The following is a 20,191-nucleotide window of genomic DNA, read 5'->3' as shown; positions in this document are numbered from 1 at the left end:
TGAACACATTGATGTGCTTGGAACGCAGCATGCCTAGAGAGGGCATGGAAGCTCTCCAGCCCCTCTCCATTCCCACCTTGCCCTGTGCATCTTTTCCTATAATCTTTACAGCCAGGTTTGAATGCATTGTTTGGATAAGCAGGAACAAACTTCTTCTGTGGGGAAGATAGTTCATAAAAAACCAGATGGAATCTCAGTAACCCTGGTGTCTAGGTCAGCACAAGCTTCTGGCCCTCTCTTCTTTTGTAGGCACATGGGTCACTCACTCAGCACCTGCTTCTGTTCTTGGGAAAGTACTGCTGCCAGCATGGAGGCAGTCAGGGGTTCCTGGCCTGCACATGGACAGCAGGCTGGGGTGCCTGGGAACCAGGAGAAGCAGTGGGTTAGCACCCAAGGAAAGGATAGCACTCGATGGTGGTCAAAGTTAGGACACTCCAACCACTTGACACCTGAATGCTACCATTCAGAATCCAGGGGAAGGGGAGAAGTAATGGTTTTTGACCAAATTCAGCCCATTGTGAGGGGAGTGGTGGTGATACAAAACTGTATAGATTCTCGTCCAAGCGCAGTGCCTCACGGCTGTAATTCCAGCACTTTGGAAGACTGAGATGGGTGAATTTCTTGAGCTCAGGAGTTCGAGACCAGCCTGGCCAATATGGCAAAACCCTGCCTCCACTAAAAGCACAAAAATTTGCCAGGCGTGGTCGTGTCCGTCTGTAGCCTCAGCTACTCAGGAGGCTGAGGCAGAAGAATTGCTTGAACTTGGGAGGCGGAGGTTGCAGTGAGCCGAAATCGTACCATTGCACTCCAGCCTGGGCGGCAGAGTGAAACTCCGTCTCAAAAAACATAACTATGAGGCTGAGTGTGGCGGCTCATGCCTATAATCCAAGCAATTTGGGAGGCCAATGTGGGCGGATCGCCTGAGGTCAGGAGTTCAAAACCAGCCTGGCCAACATGGTGAAACCCTGGCTCTACTCAAAACACGAAAATTAGCTGGATATGGTGGTGCACACCTGTAGTCCCAGCTACTCGGGAGGCTGAAGCAGGAGAATCACTTGAACCCAGGAGCCAGAGGTTGCAGTAAGCCAAGATGGCGCTACTGCACTCTAGCGTGGGTAATAGAGTAAGACTCCATCTCAAAAAAACAACCAAACAGAAAAACTATATAGATTCTCATCATATGTATAATAACATGCAACATAATTAGAAAGGGGAGGTGAAAAGAGCCCATACAGAGCACACCTACTCTGTGTTGGGCCTAGTGCTAGGGAGATATTTCCACAGACATTTAGTTGTCACAAACTTGAGATAGAGATTATCTCCCCATTTTACCCAGGCCACCCAGGGAGGTCAAGCAATTTACTCACATTAGCAAAGTAATAACTGAGTATTTAATTTGTTGATTGAATATATAAAGCTCCAGTAACTATCATTAGCAGTACAGCTTTTTTCTAAGGACCACATTATCTCCTTTGGAGGGATGCCCAGAAATGATTGGACCAAAAGGTGTAAATACCAAAACAGTTATAATTATTATATGCCATAATGCCTCTTTCATTAAATGCTCTAGAAACATTAGCATACGATGTCAGTGATGAGCTCCAGTCTAGAAGCAGGTCCCTGAAGGCAGCAGAAAGGCTTTGTATCTTTTCACGTGGCATTAAGTTCTGGAAATCGCTTTAGAAAGCTAGGTGAAATGTAGGTGAAATGAATGGGAAGTAAGGTGAAATGAATTTAAGTAGGTGAAATGAATGGGAGTGTGGGAAGCATCATTCTCCTATATTTCTGAGGGGAGCAGTTAGACATCATAGTCACACTTAGCACAATTTGTATTTACATTTACTTTTTATGTTTTTGAGACAGAGTCTCACTCTGTTACCCAGGCTGGAGTGCAGTGGTGTGATCACGGTTCACAGCAGCAGCCTTAAGCCTCAACCTCTGGGCTCAACCTCCTGCCTCAGCCTCCCGAGTAGCTGGAACTAATGACTAGTGTGCACCACCACACTTGGCTAATTTTTCCGTTTTTTTTTTTTTGTAGAGACAGGGTTTTGCCACATTGCCCAGGCTGGTCTCGAACTCCTGGGCTCAAGCGATCCTCCCACCTCAGCCAGCCAGGGTGCTGGGATTATAGGCATGAGCCACAGCGCCTGGCTGCATTTACATTTTTAAAAATATTCAAAAATAGAGGATGCATTTACTTTTTTTTTTTTTTTTTTTTTTTTTTTTGAGACAGAGTCTCGCTTAGTCGCCCAGGCTGGAGTGCAATGGCGCAATCTCGGCTCACTGCAAGCTCCGCCTCCCGGGTTCACGCCATTCTCCTGCCTCAGCCTCCCGAGTAGCTGGGACTACAGGCGCCCGCCGCCTCGCCTGGCTAATTTTTTGCATTTTTAGTAGAGACGGGGTTTCACCGTGTTAGCCAGGATGGTCTCGATCTCCTGACCTCGTGATCCGCCCGCCTCGGCCTCCCAAAGTGCTGGGATTACAGGCGTGAGCCACCGCGCCCGGCCGCATTTACTTTTTAAAACCCCTTCTCTCCAACCAGAGAAAGAGCATTTTGAAAGCAGGGACCATGTCAGTTTGCTTACCACTGTAATCCCATACCACTGCACAATTCCTTGGTATTTAGTAGACTTTTAATATCTGATGAATGAAATAGAGAAAACCTTCTTGCAAATAAAGTTGAAATGGAAAATGCTATTCTTAGCACATTGGGTGCCTGGTCTCCGCTACAGAGGCTGAATCACAGGCCGTGGGCTGCCAACATCGGAGGTGTATTTATACACAGCAGCAGCACAAGGAGGAGCAGTGAGTGTGAGTGTGGTGGCACAGGTGCTACATACCGCACAGGTGCTACATACCGCACAGCTGCAGGAGTCCCAAAGAAAAGAAAAAACCCAGTTCAAGTTCATCACTCCTAGCAATCAGTCTCCAAGAGTCTTCCTTTGATTCTTAACTGAGTCAGTGTTTGTATCACGGAGACTGTTTGAGGGACTAGAAGCTAAAACATTCTATCTGCCACTCAGTGACACTTTTCTTCACTGATAGCTGGAGGGACAGATGTCCAAGTGTGCCAAAACCTAGGGCTGTTTTTCTGCCTTACACCACAACCTCATAGGGCTGCATTTACCAGTGCCCTAAACTCTAGTCTCTTAGGTCTGGCAGGTTCCATACTCTAACATAGTGGTCCTAAAATATGAAACTGCATCAGAATCATTGGAGGGCTTGTTACAACACTGGTTGCTAAGCTCTACTCCCAGGGTTGCTAATTCAGTCAGTTTTGGGCAAAGCCAAGAATGCTCGCTTCTAACAAGTTCCCAGGTGATGTGGAAGCTGCTGGTCTGGGAACTATACTTTGAGAACCACTTTTTCCAAGAAAAGTAATGACATGTTAAGAGGCAGTAGAAGCAGCCCATTCTGGGTGCTAACAATACGGAGGTGTGTTGTCTGGAGAGAATTTTAAAACAGTAATAAAACAATTAAAAAGTCAGTCACTTTTGACTGGGCGCAGTGGCTCATACCTGTAATCCCAGCACTTTGGGAGCCGAGGTGGGTGGATCACTTGAGCTCAGGAGTTCAAGACCAGCATGGGCAAGGTTGAAAATCCTGTTTCTACAAAAAATACAAAAAAAGTATCATAGCATGATGGCATACACATTTAGTCCCAGCTACTTGGGAGGCTGAGGTAAGAGGAGGTCAAGCTCTTGACCTGAGCTTGGGAGGTCAAGGCTGCAGTGAGCCACGATCATATCACTCCAGCCTGGGCGACAGAGTGAAACCTTGTCTGGAAAAAGGAAAAAAAAGCCAGTGCAGTGGCTTATGCCTGTAATCCCCGCACTTTGGGAGGCTGAGGCGGGTGGATCACTTGAAGCCAAGAGTTTGAGACCAGCCTGGCCAACATGATGAAACTCTGTCTCTACTAAAAATACAAAAATTAGCCAGGCATGGTGGTACATGACTGTAATCTCAGCTACTTGGGAGGCTGAGGCTCGAGAATCATTTGAGCCTGGAAGGTGGAGGTTGCAGTGAGCCAAGACTGCACCACTGCACTCCAGCCTGGGCGACAGAGGGAGACTCTGTCAAAAAAAAAAAAAAAGAAAGAAAGAAAAAGAAAAAGTCAGTCACTTTTTATTATCATGCTCACGCAACTCTAAACAATATCAGTCACAAAACACTCCTGAAAAAAAATCTTTCAATTGTTTCTAAGTTGAAATAGTTGCTGTGGATGCTCTTAAATATAAATCAAGTTAGCACATTTTATTGCTTATCATTAATAAACACTGTATTCTATATAAAAGTTAATTTGGGAATCTTACTATACAATTGGTCTCTAAGACACCTGGACTGAGCTAGATGTGCTTATTTGGAGGGCAAGTTCTTACTGATTCGGAACAGCTTGAGTTCCTTCAAGATCACTGTGGTTATAGTTTGTGTCTCTAAGCCTTGTGTTACTACAGATTGCATTTAAACAATAGATTTAAAATGAAAGAGAATATGATTGTATGTGATTTTTCTTTTCCAAGTCATCTTTTTTCTGGGGTGAAGTTCTAGATGAAGATTCTAAGACAAAATATTTGCAAACAGTGGGACTTGGCCTTAAACAATGTACAGTAAAATAGTAAGCTTTACAGTTGTCACATGGATTTGGTAATTGTCTCCTAGACAAGACATCAAAAACACAGCAACAAAAGAAAAAAATAGGTAAATTACACATCATCAAAATTAAAAGCTGTTACACATCAGACAACAGTATTAAGAAAGTGGAGAGATAACCCACAGAATGGAAGAAAACTTTGGCAACTAATATACCTGATAAGAATCTAGTATCCAGAATACGTAAAGAACTTTTTCAACTGAACAATAGAAAGATAATCTTACTAATATACAGGCAAAGGATTTGAATTAACATTTCTCCAAATAATATAAACAAATGGCCAAAAAGTACATGACACGATCAGCATTGGTCATTAGGGAAATGCAAATCAAAACCACAATGAGATACCACTTTACATCCATTAGATTGGCTATCCTAAAAAGCTGAAAATAACAAGTGTTGGCAAGGATGTGGAGAAACTGGAACCCTTATACATTGCTAGTGAGAATGCTAAATGATGTACAAATTTCCACTGTGGAAAATAGTTTGGCTGTACCTCAAAAAGTTAAACATAATTACCATATGCCCCAGCATTTCCAACCTAAGTATATACCTAAAAGAATAGAAAATAAATGTTCACACAACAACTTGTACACAAATGTTCATAGCAGAACCATACACAATAGCCAAAAGATGGAAATAACCCAAGCATCCATCAACAAATGAACGGATTTTAAAATGTGGTATATCAATATAGTGAAATGTCATTCAGCCATAAAAACAAACGAAGCACTGACACATGTGAAAACATGGATGAGCTTTGAAAACATTACACTAAGTAAAAGAAACTAGATACAAAAGGCCACGTATTACATGATTCCATTTACGATGACTGCTTAGGCACAGTGTTTCCTTTTCCGGGGATGAAAATGTTCTGGAACTGTTACTGAAATACCAGGAGTTCTGTCTAGGTCCTGATGCTCACAACACAGAAAGCCAATGACTGAGAAAATGAAGGAGAAGGCTTTAATCGGGTGCTGCAGCCGAGCAGATGGGAACTCAGTCTCAAGTCCATATCCCTGACCGACTAAAACTAATGGTTTATATAGCAGGGGAGAAATGTAATGATGTGTAAGAAAACAGACTGGGGAGGGGCAAGGAAGTAAACATGATGAATGAGGGATCTGGCATCTCATTGTTGGAATGCGGTGATTTGGTGAGTTTCCATTCTTTGATACTTTTTTTGAGAGGCCTGAAAGTTATTTCCTGATGAAGAAACTCAGATAAAACAAATGTAAGTTTCAAGCCTTAAGACCAGAAGGGTCAATTCCTATTCATGCAATAAAACTATCTATGGGACTAATGGGTCGGTTCCAGAACTAGATAGGGATGAGGGTTGCACAACATTGCGAAAGTACCAAATGCCACTGAATTGCACACTTTAAAATGGTTACAATGGCAAGTTTTGTGTTGTGTGTATTTTGCCATAATAAAAAGAATCGTCGATTGGGCAGGACTTCTGGTGATGGTGGAATGAAGAGTTCACAAACTCTGTCATGAAAAACAACTATAAAACTGGACAGAATTGTCAAAGACAGACATCTCAGGGCCCTAGAAATTGACAACGCACACAAGTTGAGAAATGGTTATTCATGAAAAACTGCTGAACTTCAGGTAAGAATGGTGGCAATCTGTGGTGCTCTTGCCTGGTACTCTCATCTCTCCACTCCCTGTCCAGTGCAGATGGCACAGCCATGCTACCAGGGCAGAGCTGGTTGTGAAAAACAGCAGCTTTGCTGATGCTGGAAAGGGCTAACTTGATTTAGAAAAGAGAACGAAAAACATATGCCAAGTAATATTCTCAGTAAGAATATCAAGCTCAGTGGGAATTGAACTGGGAAAGCCCACAGCTCTGCTAGCCCGAGGTTGCAGTCCCACTTGGCAGCCAAGCCAGAAATTTAACAAGGAGATCCTGGAAACAAGAAAACTGAAGAGGGACTGGATGAGCTCTCCCCACATCCCTGGCTGGTTGGAAGGCTGCAGCACGCACGTACAGGCAAGGCCCAAAAGGGCTCTACCTCTGCACATATTCCTGGCAGACTGAAGACTATCCACACAAAGGAAGTACCAGGAAAGCCCATTGGAAAGGAAAACCTGGGGAAAACTTGGGAAGTGCTCAAACTTTGAATGCACTCCTCAACGCACACACAGATTTATAGGCAAAGAGTGGAAGGCTTGCTGGCACAAAGTGTTAGAGTAAAACCTCTGACTAATCATTGGTTTACCACTAAGATATTCAGACACAAGGGAGCCCCCTAGGAAACCAAGATTTTAAAAAATAAGAAGAATTGGAAACAAACAAAAAATACTTGAGACACACAGCTCTAAAACACCACAAAGAGAGACGATTCTGCAAATTTAATCTAGGTAAGTTTCTAGAAGGCAAAACAAATAATAAACAAGCAAACAAAATCAGCCAGGTATGGTGGCTCGTGCCTATAATCCCAGCACGTAAGGAGGCTGAGGTGGGAGGATCACTTGAGCCCAAAAGTTTGAGACCAGCCTGGGCAACATAGTGGTAATACGGAAATGCTGGTAAAGGAAGAGCATAGTCCCATTTATTTATTCATTTATTTATGAGACAGAGTCTTGCTCTGTCGCCCAGGCTGGAGTACAATGGCACCATCTCTGCTCACAGCAACCTCTGCCTCCTGGGTTGAAGCAATTCTCCTGCCTCAGCCTCCTGAGTAGCTGGGATTACAGGCGCGTGTTACCACGCCCAGCTAAGTTTTTGCATTTTTAGTAGAGATGGGGTTTCACCATGTTGGCCAGGCTGGTCTCAAACTCCTGACCTCGTGATCCACCCGCCTCAGCCTCCCAAAGTGCTGGGATCACAGGGGTGAGCCACCGCGCCTTGCCCGAGCATAGTCACTTTTAAATGATACAGAATGAGGGGAGGGAAGTGCTGGGTAGAGGAGGATGTGGTCCCTGGCTAGGGCTCCACTCCCATGGCCCTGGATGAGGACAAGCATTTTTGTTTTCCTGCCAAAATGCTGCATTTCCGAAGACCACCCTGACCTGCCACGCCCCCATCCTGTGCCTATAAAAGCCCTAAGACCCTAGCTGGTAGACACACAGGCTGCTGCACATGGAGAGGAGCAGATCGGTGGAAGAACACAGAGGCAGCTGAAGGTAGAGAGGGGCACATGAGCGGAGGAACACACGGGTGGCTGGATGTCAAGAGGGCTGCACCGACAGGGACCGGCACGCCGGCAGTCCCTTGACAGAGCAATGCAGAGTGTGGCTGGGGCAGTGAGAGGAGAGTCTGGGTCGCTGAATGCCCGGCTCCAGGGGAAAACCATCTCTCGTCTGGCTCCCCCATCTGCTGAGAGCTAGTTCCACGCAATAAAACCTTGCACTCATTCTCCAAGCCCACGTGTGATCCGATTCTTCCGGTACACCAAGGCAAGAACCCCAGTATACGGAAAGCCCTCTGTCCTTTCGACAAGGTAGAGGGTCTGATTGAACTGGTTAACATAGGCCACCTATAGACGGCTAACTAAAAGAGCACCCTGTAACACGTGCTCACTGGGGCTTCAGCTGTAAACATTCACCCCTAGACACTGCTGTGGGGTCAGATCCCCGCAGCCTCCCCATCTGTATGCTCCTCTAGAGGTTTGGACAGCGGGGCATTGAAGATGTGAGCCACACCCCCATCACACGCGCTGTGAAGGGGCACAAGGGAACTTTTTCCGCGTCAGTGGGACCCCATCTTTACAAAACGTAATTAAATTAGTCAGGCATGATGGCATGCACCTATAGTCCCAGGTTTTCAGGAGGCTGAGATGGGAGGATTGTTTGAAGCCTAGGGGTCGGGGGTGAAGGCTGCAGTGAGTAGTGATTCTGCCAGTGCACTCCAGCCTGGCAGACAGAGGAGACCCTGTTTTAAAACGAAACAAAAAACTAACCAGCAATAAAACAGCCCTCAGGGGAAAAATCAGAATCTGGAGTCACTACGGCATATTATTTTAAAATCCAGTGTTCGACAAAAATAATGAGACATGCAAAGAAACGGAAGATGTGACTCATTCTCAGAAAAAACTGCATCAATAGAAAATTGACACTTTTCAAGACCAGGTGTTGTATTCAGCAAACAAAGACATTAAAACAGCTATTATAAATACGTTACAAAATTTATAGCAACTATGTTTAGAGAAATAAAAAAATTTAATGTCAAAGACTCAACAAATAGTAAATCTCAATAAAGAATTAGAAGCTATAAACAAAACTTAAATGGAAATTCTAAAGTCAAAAAGTACAATAACAAATGAAAAATTCACTAAATGGACTCAGCAGCAGACCTGAGATGTCAGAAGAAAGAATCAGTGAACCTGAAGATAGTAGAATAGAAATAATCTAATCTGAGGAAGAGAGAGAAAGATGAAAGAAAAGGAATAGAACCTCAGAGATCTGTGGTATATCATGAAGCATACAAACCTATGTCAAAGCGTGATGTCTATGGAAGTCCCAGAAATATAAAAGAGAAAAGGGAAGAAAACATACCTGAAGAATTAATGGACAAAAACTTTCCAAATTTGAAAATTCATCTACAGATTTAAAAAACCCAAGGAACTCTAAGTAAGAGAAACATAAAGAAATCCACATTTAAACACATTGTCATCAAACTGTGTTTTTGTTATTTGTGTGTTTGTGTGTGTGTGTGTGTGTTTTGAGACAGAGTCTTGTTCTGCCACCCAGGCTGGAGTGCAGTGGTGTGATCTTGGCTCACTACAACCTCCACCTCCCAGGTTCAAGCAATTCTCCTGCCTCAGCCTCTTGAGTGGCTGGGATTACAGGAGTGTTCCACATGGAGAAACCACATCTCTACTAAAAATACAAAAATTAGCTAGGCACTGTGGTGCAGACCTGTAATCTTAGCTACAGGGAAGGCTAAGGCATGAGAATCACTTGAACCTGGGAGGCAGAGGTTGCAGTGAGCCAAGATTGTGCCACAGCACTCCAGCCTGGGCAACAAAGTGAGACACTGTCTCAAAAAAAAAAAAAATCAATAGATACATTAAAACAGTACACTTAAAAAAATTTAACACAAAAGAAGGCAGTCAAGGAAGGGCAGAGAAACAGGACAGGATAAATATACAAAACAAATAGAAAAATGGCAGTCATAAATCCAGTCATACCAATAAATACATTAAATGTGAATAGGCTAGACAGAAAAAACAGACTGTCAGACTAAATGTTTTAAAAAGCAGGATTTAATTATATATTGTCTATCAGAGACACATGTCAAATTCAAAGACAAAAGTAGGTTGAAAGTAAAAGGATAATAAAAGATATATCATATGAACAGGAACCCTAAGAGAGCTAAATTGGCTGTATTAATATCAGACAAAATAGGCTTTAAGATAAGAAATATTACTAGAGATAAGTATAAAAAGTACTCCTACAACTCAGTAATAAGAAGACAAATTGTCTGATTTAAAAATGGGTGGCTGGGCACAGTGACTCACGCTTGTAATCTCAGCACTTTGGGAGGCCAAGGTGGGCAGCTGACCTGAGGTCAGGAGTTTGAGACCAGCCTGGACAACATGGTGAAATCCCATCTCTACTAAAAACACAAAAATTAGCTGGGCGTCCTTGTGGGCGCCAGTAATCCCAGCTACTTGGGAAGCTGAGGCAGGAGAATTGCTTGAACCCGGGAGGCGGAGGTTACAGTGAACCAAGATTACACCACTGCACTCCAGCTTGGGCGACAGAGCAAGACTCCATTTCAAAAATAAATAAAAAAATAAAAATAAAAATAAAAACGGTCAAAAAATTTGAGTAGACATTTCACCAGAGGAGAGATGAAGAGACAAAGAATTGATGAGTAAATGAAAAGATGCTCAACGTCTTTAGTCATTTGGTATATGCATATTAAAACGAAAATGGATATGCTACTCACATCTGTAGTCCTAGTACTTTGGGAGGTCAAGGCAGGTGCATTACTTGAGCCCAACTGTTTGAGACCAGCCTGGGCAACATAGCAAGACATGTCCCTACAAAACACACATGCGCGCACACACACACATGCACACACAAATTAGAGACATGTCCCTACAAAACACACACGCGCACACACACACACGCACACACAAATTAGTCGGGCGTGGTGGCACGTGCTCTGTGGTCCCAGCTCCTTGGGAGGCTGAGATGGGAGGATCGATTAAGTCCAGGAGAGTGAGGCTGCAGTGAGCCATGATCCTGCCACTGCACTTCAGCAAAAAAAGAAAATACACTGCTGATGGGAATATAAAATGGCACAACTACTTTGAAAAGAGTTTGGCACCTACTAAAATTTAAACTCTAACTATGACCCAGCAATTCCTCTCCTAGATATCTACCCAAGAGAGATAAAAATATATGTCCACACAAAGACTTGTCCATGAAATGTTCATAGCACAATTGTTCATAAATAGCTAAAATGTGATAATAATGCAATCTCCATCAAGTGGTGAGTGCATAAAGAAAATATCCACATAATGGAATGCCATTCAGCAATTTAAAAAGGGCATGCTACAACATGGCTGCACTTCAAAAACACGTTGCTGAGTAAAAGAAGCTATCACAAAAGATGACATATTGTGTGATTCCATTTTTATAAAATTTCCAAAAAGAGTCAAATCTATAGACAGTGAAAGCAGATCAATAGTTGCCTGGGGCTGGAGGTGGGAGCAGGGATTGACTACAAATGGGAACAAGTAAACTTTTTGAGATGATGAAAATGTTCTAAAGCTGGATTGTGATTTATAGAGTTACTAAAGATCATTGAATTATACATTTACAAAGGATGCTCTTCATGATAGGTAAATTACAACTCAATAAAGCTATTTAAAAATTAATCACTTTCAACTGCTATACAAAATTATGGAGGCGGGCATTAATTATGGAACAACAAAATGCAAGGAAATGGATATTTGCGTAGAAAAAAGAAGTCCAAAGAGGAATACTGAGAGAAACGACAAAAGATGCTGCTCACGCCTGTAATCCCAGCACCATGGGAGGCCAAGGTGGATGGATCACTTGAGGCCAGGAGTTCAAGAACAGCCAGCCAACATGGTGAAATCCCATCTCTACTGAAAATACAAAAATTAGCGAGGCATGGTGGCGCACACCTGTAGTACCAGCTACTCAGCAGCCTGAAGTGGGAGAATCACTTGAACCCAGGAGGCAGAGGTTGCAGTGAGCTGAGATCATGCCACTGCACTCCAGCCTGGGCAACAGAGTGAGACTCTGTCTCAAAAATAATAATAAAAAAAGATGTCGGTCTTACACTACCAGAAGAAATAAAAATGATAATGTTTGTATGATTAAATTGTTTTCACAGAGGACTGGACACTCATTCTAAATAAATGGATCTAATAATGCTAATGTTCATCATGATTTAGCAAATTTCTGATTTTTGCAGAAGTGAAACCCTTTTATTTGAAACAAATATAACATAAATACTTGATAAATTTTCTGGTAAATATATTTTAATGGAATTTTTTTGACTGAGGAGACATTTGAAAGTTACTTGAATAAGTTCCAATGAATAAATACATGGACAGAATTTTAATCTCTGGAATTTGTGAGATGGGATTTTTATGAATCTTTGACAAATTTGTCCTAGGCTTAAGACTTTTCCTAAGTATTTGTGTGTATGTTGCTTCATGTGAAAGAATCTTTTTAGATTTGAAATTAATAAAATGGGTTTTTCAATCAACTCTGAGTGAAGATAGAAAAACTTATGTGTTATAGCTTTTTAAGAATTTGTCTAGCAGATTTTCCATTTTTTACTAGAAAATCCCCCACAAAAAGGAAAAGAAAAATCTGTCTATACTGTCTATTGAACATAAGGATGCAAAAAAGATAAATTTAGACACAGTCATTGACAAATTTGCAGAAGTTAAGGCTCAAAAATAATAATTGTAATATTAATTACCATGACGGAACAAAATGAGTATAAGGTTTTTTCCTTTTTTCAAAAAAAACACATTAATGTAATTAAAATTATTCATTAACTACTCTTTTCCTTTTTGTATTATAATATTCATTTATATTGGCATTTATTTATTTATTTATTTAGACAAAAGTTCTTACTCTCTGCTTTTTAATTTCTGGGACTTACTATTACTATTATTATTATTTTTTTGAGATGGAGTTTCGCTCTTGTCGCCCAGGCTGGAGTGCAATGGCACAATCTCGGCTCACTGCAGCCTCTGCCTCCAGGGTTCAAGCGATTCTCCTGCCTCTGCCTCCCGAGTAGCTGGGATTATAGGCACCCGCCACGACACCCAGCTAATTTTTGTATTTTTAGTAGAGACAGGGTTTCACCATGTTGGCCAGGTTGGTCTTGAATCCCTGACCTCAGGTGATCCACCCGCCTTGACCTCCCAAAGTGCTGGGATTACAGGTATGACCACCACGCCCAGCCTATTATTATTATTGTTATTATTCATTTTATTTCATGATTTTACTGGAAATGATTTTGTCATATGAAAAAGAGGGACAGTAAAAAAGTTATCCATTCCAGGTGGCAAATAAGCTAGGTACTCACTTGGGTAAAAGGGAATGAAGAAATTCCTACACTTATGTATGTATTCACTCATTCAAGAAGTATTTACTAAGCAAGTGTAATTCACCAGGAAATATTCCAGGTGCTGGGGATACAGGAAATCCTATCCTGTCCCTCTTTTTCATATGACAAAATCATTTCCAGTAAAATCATGAAATAAAATGAATAATAATAATAGGCTGGGCGTGGTGGCTCATACCTGTAATCCTAGGTGTTTACATTCTAGTGATTCACTCAGGAATCCTGTATGGAGCTTTCCCATTCCATACAAGTGCAGTGGTGTGTTGGAGCTGGCTTGCATTGGCTTATGAGAGTCAGGTGTGTGCATCTCTTTCCAACCCCCTATTCAGTGATGTTACGCTAGTAACTTCGAATTGACCATGGTGGGAATATTTACACCACGGAAATAGGCAAAAGCTATAAATCAGGGCTTTTGTTTTAGAGTCAGTTGCTAAATATTTACCAGCCTATCACTACAAGTCACCCAGTCAGAGAGTTCTTCCCTGATTAATCAATTTATAGAAGCCTGCCCCAGTTATTCTGTCACGTGCCTCTGTGTTATTTGCTTTATAGCATTTATTACTACTGGAAATGCCCTTGTTCCATTGATTTATTCCACTGGTATTTACTGAGTGCCTATTATATGCCAGGAACTGTTAAAGTACTTGAGATCTAACAAAACAGAGACCTCTACCCTTGTGGGGCTTACATTCTAGCAGGGGCAGATGGATGTTTTTAAAAAATGAGCACAATAAGTAAATTATTCAGGGTATTAGAAGGTGATAAGTCCTGTGAGGAGTGGAGAAAAAGTAGAGGAGGGGCAAGAGGGATCTGAGTTAGGGACATGAGTGATAATTCGAAACAGAGAAGTCAGGGTGGGTCTCATTGAGAAGGTTATATGGAAATGCAGACCAGAACGAGGTAAGGGAATTACCTGTACAAACAATATTCCAGACAGAGGGAAAAGTCAGTGCCAAGAGCCCACACTGTTCTGGCCTAGCAAGTTCAAGGAACAACAAGGCCAAAGTGGCTGAAGTGGAGTGAGCTGAGGCAAGTGGCTGGAGAGATGAGGTCAGATCACGTGAGGCTTTGTAGGTGATTAAAAGACCAATGTGTTTGGACGGTATCTGGGCTCTCTATCTCTTTAGGCTGGTCCGAATTAACTCTATTTAATTTCTGTAGTTTAACATTCAATCGTTATATCTGTCATTTTATTCTTCTTTCAGAAGTATCTTGCATGTTCAATTTACTCTTTCATATGAACTTTAGGATCTATAATCCAGTTACAACAAGAAATCCTGCTGAGTTTGTATTGGAATGAATTTAATTTGTAGGTTTATTTTGGGAGAGAGGTGATACCTTTATAATAGCAAGTATTCCCATCAATATCGCTCCATTTATTCCTTTATTTATATTCTTTTATATATATATATATATATATATATTTTTTTTTTTTTTTTTTTTTTTGAGACGGAGTCTCGCTCTGTCGCCCAGGCTAGAGTGCAGTGGCCAGATCTCAGCTCACTGTAAGCTCCGCCTCCCAGGTTTACGCCATTCTCCTGCCTCAGCCTCCCAAGTAGCTGGGACTACAGGCACCCGCCACCTCGCCCGGCTAGTTTTTTGTACTTTTTAGTAGAGACGGGGTTTCACCGTGTTAGCCAGGATGGTCTCGATCTCCTGACCTCGTGATCCGCCCATCTCGGCCTCCCAAAGTGCTGGGATTACAGGCTTGAGCCACCGCGCCCGGCCTCTTTTTATATATTTAAAAACATTTTGTATTGTCCTCTATGAAGATCAAGTACATCCTTTGTGAGATATATTCCTGGATGCCTTAGAGTTGTTATCAACCCTGGGAAAGGTATCTTTTATGCCTAATACTCTCTTATTAGTTTAAATAGTTTTTCTCTATGTTCTCTTGGATTTTCTCATTGACGGTAATATCACCTGCAAATACGGATAGTGTTCTCTTTTTCTATGCTAACACGTCTTATTTATTTATCTTATTACACTGGCTAAGAGCTCCAGCATAATAGTGAATAGTAGTGCTGATAGCAATCTTGTTCCTGATTTAATGGAAATGCTTCCAAACTTTCAAGCATAAAGTTTATGTTTGGGGGTAGATACGCTTTAACAGGTTGAAAAAATTCCCTTCTATTCCTAATTTGTTAAGGGTTTTTTTTTTTTTAAATTATGAATCCACATTTAGTTATGTTGAATGATTTTTTTTTGCATTTTTGAGAGGATTGTATGATTTTTTTCCTTTATCAGTTAATTGGCAAATCACAGGGAAAGATTTCCTAATGTTAAATTATGCTTCTGTGAGTAAAGGGAAAATTAATATCAAGCTGGGGCTGATGCAAGCCTGCCTGACACTGACCTTGGTCTTCCACAATACTGTTTCCTTGGAAACTGCAGAGTTAACATAAACAGGCGATGTTTCGTATGCTGACTACACAATTGTGTGGAACTGCGCATGGGTCTGGAGGCATTGTCAGTGAGCGTACGGTTGCTTATGCAACTGGGAACGGTAGGAAATATTGGTGGGAAATAGAGGCTTCAGGTTATTTATTTATTTATTTATTTAAAGAGACAGGGCCTTGCCTGAGACCCAGGCTGGTCTCAGACTAGGCACAAGAGATCCTCCTGCCTCAGCCTCCCAAAGTGCTGGGATTACAGGTGTAAGCCACTGCGTGTGGCTAAGGCTTTAGGTTCTATGAGTCAAAGTGATCGCTGCACACCTTGGCTCACCCATGGCAGCTGTAAGTGCCCTGTGGATGAATGACAACGGGACATGTGTACTTGGGTAGCTGCTGGGACACCTGGTGAGATGAAGATGCAGCATCTGCCATATCTTCTGCCTTGTATTCTAGGTTACAATTTATTTCTGTCTCATGAGTCTTGTTGTCAACTTGAACCTATAATCACAGCTGTAGCCTGCACCTTCTTTCAGAGATTATACTTAGCATAATTATGGGGCAGTATTTTAATTTTACCTCTAGGGGGCAGTCGTGGATCATAAATTGGTATGCTGTTTAAAAAACCATCTAGAATAAATTAAACTGAGTGCCCTTTTAGGTTATTTACTTTTTTTTTTTTTTCCATTTTACAGATGAAGGAACTGAGCCTTAGAAAATCTAAGTAATTTGCTTAGTTCACATAACTTGTAAATAGCAAAAAGCAGATCTGGGATTTCCAGATGAAAAATGATACTTTATTATAACTTTTAAAATTGCAGAACGTCAGGCTGAATATCATTAGACACGTACACAAAACCACTCATCTCTAAAGTCATCTTCTACACCCTCTCCAAACTTGGCCAATGAATTATGCCTCAGGGAATTTTCCAGTTCAACCCCATATACCAACATGGAATAAATGGAAACACTAGCCCTTTGGTTTTGCCCACAGTTCCCGCGATATTACAGGTGGAATATCTGCTGCAGGAGGTCATTCTTGCTGCTGTGGGTGTGAGTAAAATGTCCATCTGTAGGCCTCTGGTCCTGCAGGCTTTGTTCTCTTTCTCCTTGTTTTGTCTCCTTCTGCAGGGGTTGCCTTACATACTGTAATCAAAAGACATCTTCTGCTCAGAATCACAACAGATAGTGAGTGGTTCAAGTGACAAGTAATGTTATATAGTAAGTTACTGAATCTACAATGAGAAATTGAACTCTGGGGCTACAACTCAAATATGATTTCAAAGTAAAGAAAATAATTTCTTGGCTGGCTAGTGAAACGCTTATTTCCTTCTAAAATCATAACTGCAATATGGACTTCTGTTTCATGCTGCATCCCAAGGCACAAATCACGTAACCTACATCTCCCAAATGATCAATGGAGCACTCCATCCTATTTTACCCTCAATGCTAGGAAATTACTCTAGAGCCCAGAAGTTGTTGCATAGGTGACTTGGGTTACTTGGTGCTCAGGCAACAACCGCCACAGGCCCCACCTTGATGAACATCATCAATTTCTTTAAATATGATGATACTAAGATGGAGGAGGCCCCTGCTCAGCGGAAGCAAGGACGTAAAAGCTGGGACAGACTGCGCTGAGGGTCGCTACACTAACAGACCCAGATGACATGATGGAACGTGAATACTGAAGCTAACAATCTTCTGAAAATCTCTTTTTCAAAACCCATACGTCCTTTTTTCTAATCAGGAAATCAGGGACAGGGAAACATTAGCATAATTATCCACCAACATGTTCTTCTTAACAAAAGTGAAGATTATTTTAAGAATATGAAAAGTGTTTCAAGACATCTGTTTTCAGGGATAGACCACAGCAACAGAAGTACTTTTCAGAGTTGGTTCATTTTAAAGTCAATCTCAAGAACAAGGGCAGCCAGCTTTCACAAGGTACCAAGACACGCTCTGGCAAAAACATTTCCGCTTTAAGTTGTATGCTGTCAAGTTCAACTATTTTATACATAGCTGATCCTTTTCTGTCAGTAAAAAAGGCACAATTTTTTTAAAACTCCAAAATCAATAATTTCTGGGTAGGATGAAGGTAGAATTTTGGTTGTATTTCACACTTCAGAACACAGATGAAACCAAAAGATCTGCAATTGTCTCTACATTCACATCTTTCAAAGGTCCTGTTCTCCTTTAACATGGATTCATCTGAATCATTGCCATCCTGATTTAAAGACATATTTTCAACTTTCATTAGTGGCAAATAGCTCCTAAGTTCAACCATTTCCCTCTTCTTCATTTCTTCTTTTACTCTCCTTTTCATTTCCTGAATTTGGGCTTTTTTCTCACTCCTCTCTTCACGATCTCTGCATTCTTTCTCTGCTGCTAGGTCTGGGAACCACTCCACTTTGGTCTTTTCTAATTGGTTCAGGATCTCATTTACTTTCTTCTCTCCTATCACAATTTTTACATCCTTCTGCCTGTGAAAACCTATCTGTCCCACATCCATGTCAGCTGTTTTCTTCAGGTTAGACCGTGGCGTATATACCACATTAACGTGGTTCATCTTGCAGCCTTGAATGCTACTGGCCTCCACAAGGTGGGCACTTCCTTTGAAATGTCTTCAATATTATCTCCCAGATATCTTCAGGCCAGCCATGCTTGATCAGATCTTCATTTTCATATTTATCCTTTCCTATGTAAATACCGTAGGGAAATGAATTAACACTGCTGCTGGTGAAGTAGAACACCATGTTCTCGGTGGTGATGTGGTGACTCCACCACCCAGCAGCAGCGCTCAATTCACCCAGATCTGGGATTTTAACCTACATCTACTTGCCACTGAAGTACATACCCTTTTTTTTTTTTTTTTTTTTTTTTTTGAGACGGAGTCTTGCTCTGTCGCCCAGGCTGGGGTGCAGTGGCTGGATCTCAGCTCACTGCAAGCTCCGCCTCCCGGGTTTACACCATTCTCCTGCCTCAGCCTCCCAAGTAGCTGGGACTACAGGCGCCCGCCACCGCGCCCGGCTAGTTTTTTGTATTTTTTAGTAGAGACGGAGTTTCACCGTGTTAGCCGGGATGGTCTCGATCTCCTGACCTCGTGATCCGCCCGTCTCGGCCTCCCAAAGTGCTGGGATTACAGGCTTGAGCCACCGCGCCCAGCCAGTACATGCTCTTAATACACACAGAGGAACACCTCCCTTTTCTCTTCTTCCCTCCTTTCCCCTCTCAATCTCTTTTTCCCCTTGAAGCAGTCCAGCAAAGTGGTTAAATGCACTAATTCTGAAGTCAACCTGCTTGACTAGGAAGGATTGGCCCATATGGGTACCTAAAGGTTAGAATGGCAGCAAGAAATTGACTCACATGAAAAATAAATTACCTACCACACCTGCCAAAGTCTGGCTCTATGACTTACCAGCTGTGTGACCATGGGAAGGTTACTTAATTCCTCTGTGACACAGGTCCACCTGTCAAAGTGAGATGATAAAGGAAATTCTTGCTAAGCCTTGAGCATGTGTAGATGAACTTACACCCTGCTTGGCTCTGAGCCTGGATGAGTAATAAAATGCAAAAATCAATCAGTTAGGGTCCCAGAAGAAGGAAGCAAAGCAAATGCTTCTGGGAAAATTGATCAGAATCAGAAAAAAACCCATAACAAACAAACAAAGAAAAACAAACCCCTAACCTGATGAGGAACTTTCTGTGTTTGTGATTTGTGCTTCAACTGTTCACTTGGATTCAACTTCGTGGATTTACTGGGTCCATAAAGTTTCCAAAAAGCACAAATGGAACTGGGGCTCAGTTCCATTACAGCCAAACAATCCCGAGAGGACAAGCTAAAGACTTATTTAAACCATTGAAACCAATCACCTCTCCTTATGAAACTGTGTGACTTTTGCCCTTGTAAGCCCACCCTTGTCTTTGGACTGGGTGTCAGTCTTCATGAGACCTGCTCTTCCTTGTATATTACTCACCTAAGAGTAAACCTTTAATGCTTATATGAAAGAGTAGTCAACATCACTGATTATCAGAAAAATGCAAATCAAAACTACAATGAGATATCCTCTCTCTCCAGTTAATTAAAATGGCTTTTATCCAAAAGTCAGGCAATAACGAATGCTGGTGAGGATGTGCAGAAATGGGGAACCCTCCTACACTGTTGGTGGGAATGTAAATTAGCACAACCACTATGGAGAACAGTTTGGAGGTTCCTCAAAAATCTAAATAGAGCTACCACATGACCCAGCAATCCCACTGATGGGAATATACCCAAAAGAAAGGAAATCAGTATTTCAAAGAGGTATCTGCACTCCCATGTTTATTGTAGCACTATTCATAATAGCCAAGATTTGGAAACAACTTCTGTGTCCATCAACAGACAAATGGATAAAAAAAAAGTAGAACATATACACAATTGAGTACTATTTAGCCATAAAAAAGAATGAGATTCTGTCATTTACAACAACACAGATGGAACTGGAGGTTATTATGTTAGTGGCATAAGCCAGGCACAGAAAGACAAACTTCACATGTTTTCACTCATTTGTGGGAACTAAAATTAAAACAATCGAA

At 41.7% G+C, this 20,191-nt stretch overlaps 4 protein-coding genes and 1 non-coding gene across 5 annotated transcripts in view; 2 read left to right on the top strand and 3 right to left on the bottom strand.

Moving 5' to 3' along the window:
- Positions 1 to 20,191, bottom strand: part of PPIE (peptidylprolyl isomerase E) — a 248,219-nt gene that overhangs the window by 18,697 nt on the left and 209,331 nt on the right. The gene's annotated exons all lie outside the window — the stretch shown is intronic.
- NT5C1A (5'-nucleotidase, cytosolic IA) overlaps positions 1 to 20,191 on the top strand; it is a 569,993-nt gene that overhangs the window by 483,412 nt on the left and 66,390 nt on the right. The window lies entirely within an intron of this gene.
- CAP1 (cyclase associated actin cytoskeleton regulatory protein 1) overlaps positions 1 to 20,191 on the bottom strand; it is a 381,786-nt gene that overhangs the window by 327,021 nt on the left and 34,574 nt on the right. The window lies entirely within an intron of this gene.
- LOC126945001 (U7 small nuclear RNA) lies at positions 12,378 to 12,439 on the top strand. Its single transcript, XR_007722268.1, has one exon. It is a non-coding gene; the product is annotated as a U7 small nuclear RNA (small nuclear RNA).
- On the bottom strand, positions 17,128 to 18,372 carry LOC126944068 (coiled-coil domain-containing protein 25-like). The gene is given in 4 exon segments (XM_050773711.1): positions 17,128 to 17,192; positions 17,783 to 18,226; positions 18,229 to 18,255; positions 18,258 to 18,372. Coding segments are annotated over 4 exon segments (651 nt in total).

This window comes from Macaca thibetana, chromosome 1 (assembly GCF_024542745.1).
Source record: "Macaca thibetana thibetana isolate TM-01 chromosome 1, ASM2454274v1, whole genome shotgun sequence".
Taxonomy (NCBI): Eukaryota; Metazoa; Chordata; class Mammalia; order Primates; family Cercopithecidae; genus Macaca; species Macaca thibetana.
Note: the sequence above shows the minus strand (reverse complement) of the source record. Positions and strands in the feature narration are given on the sequence as shown.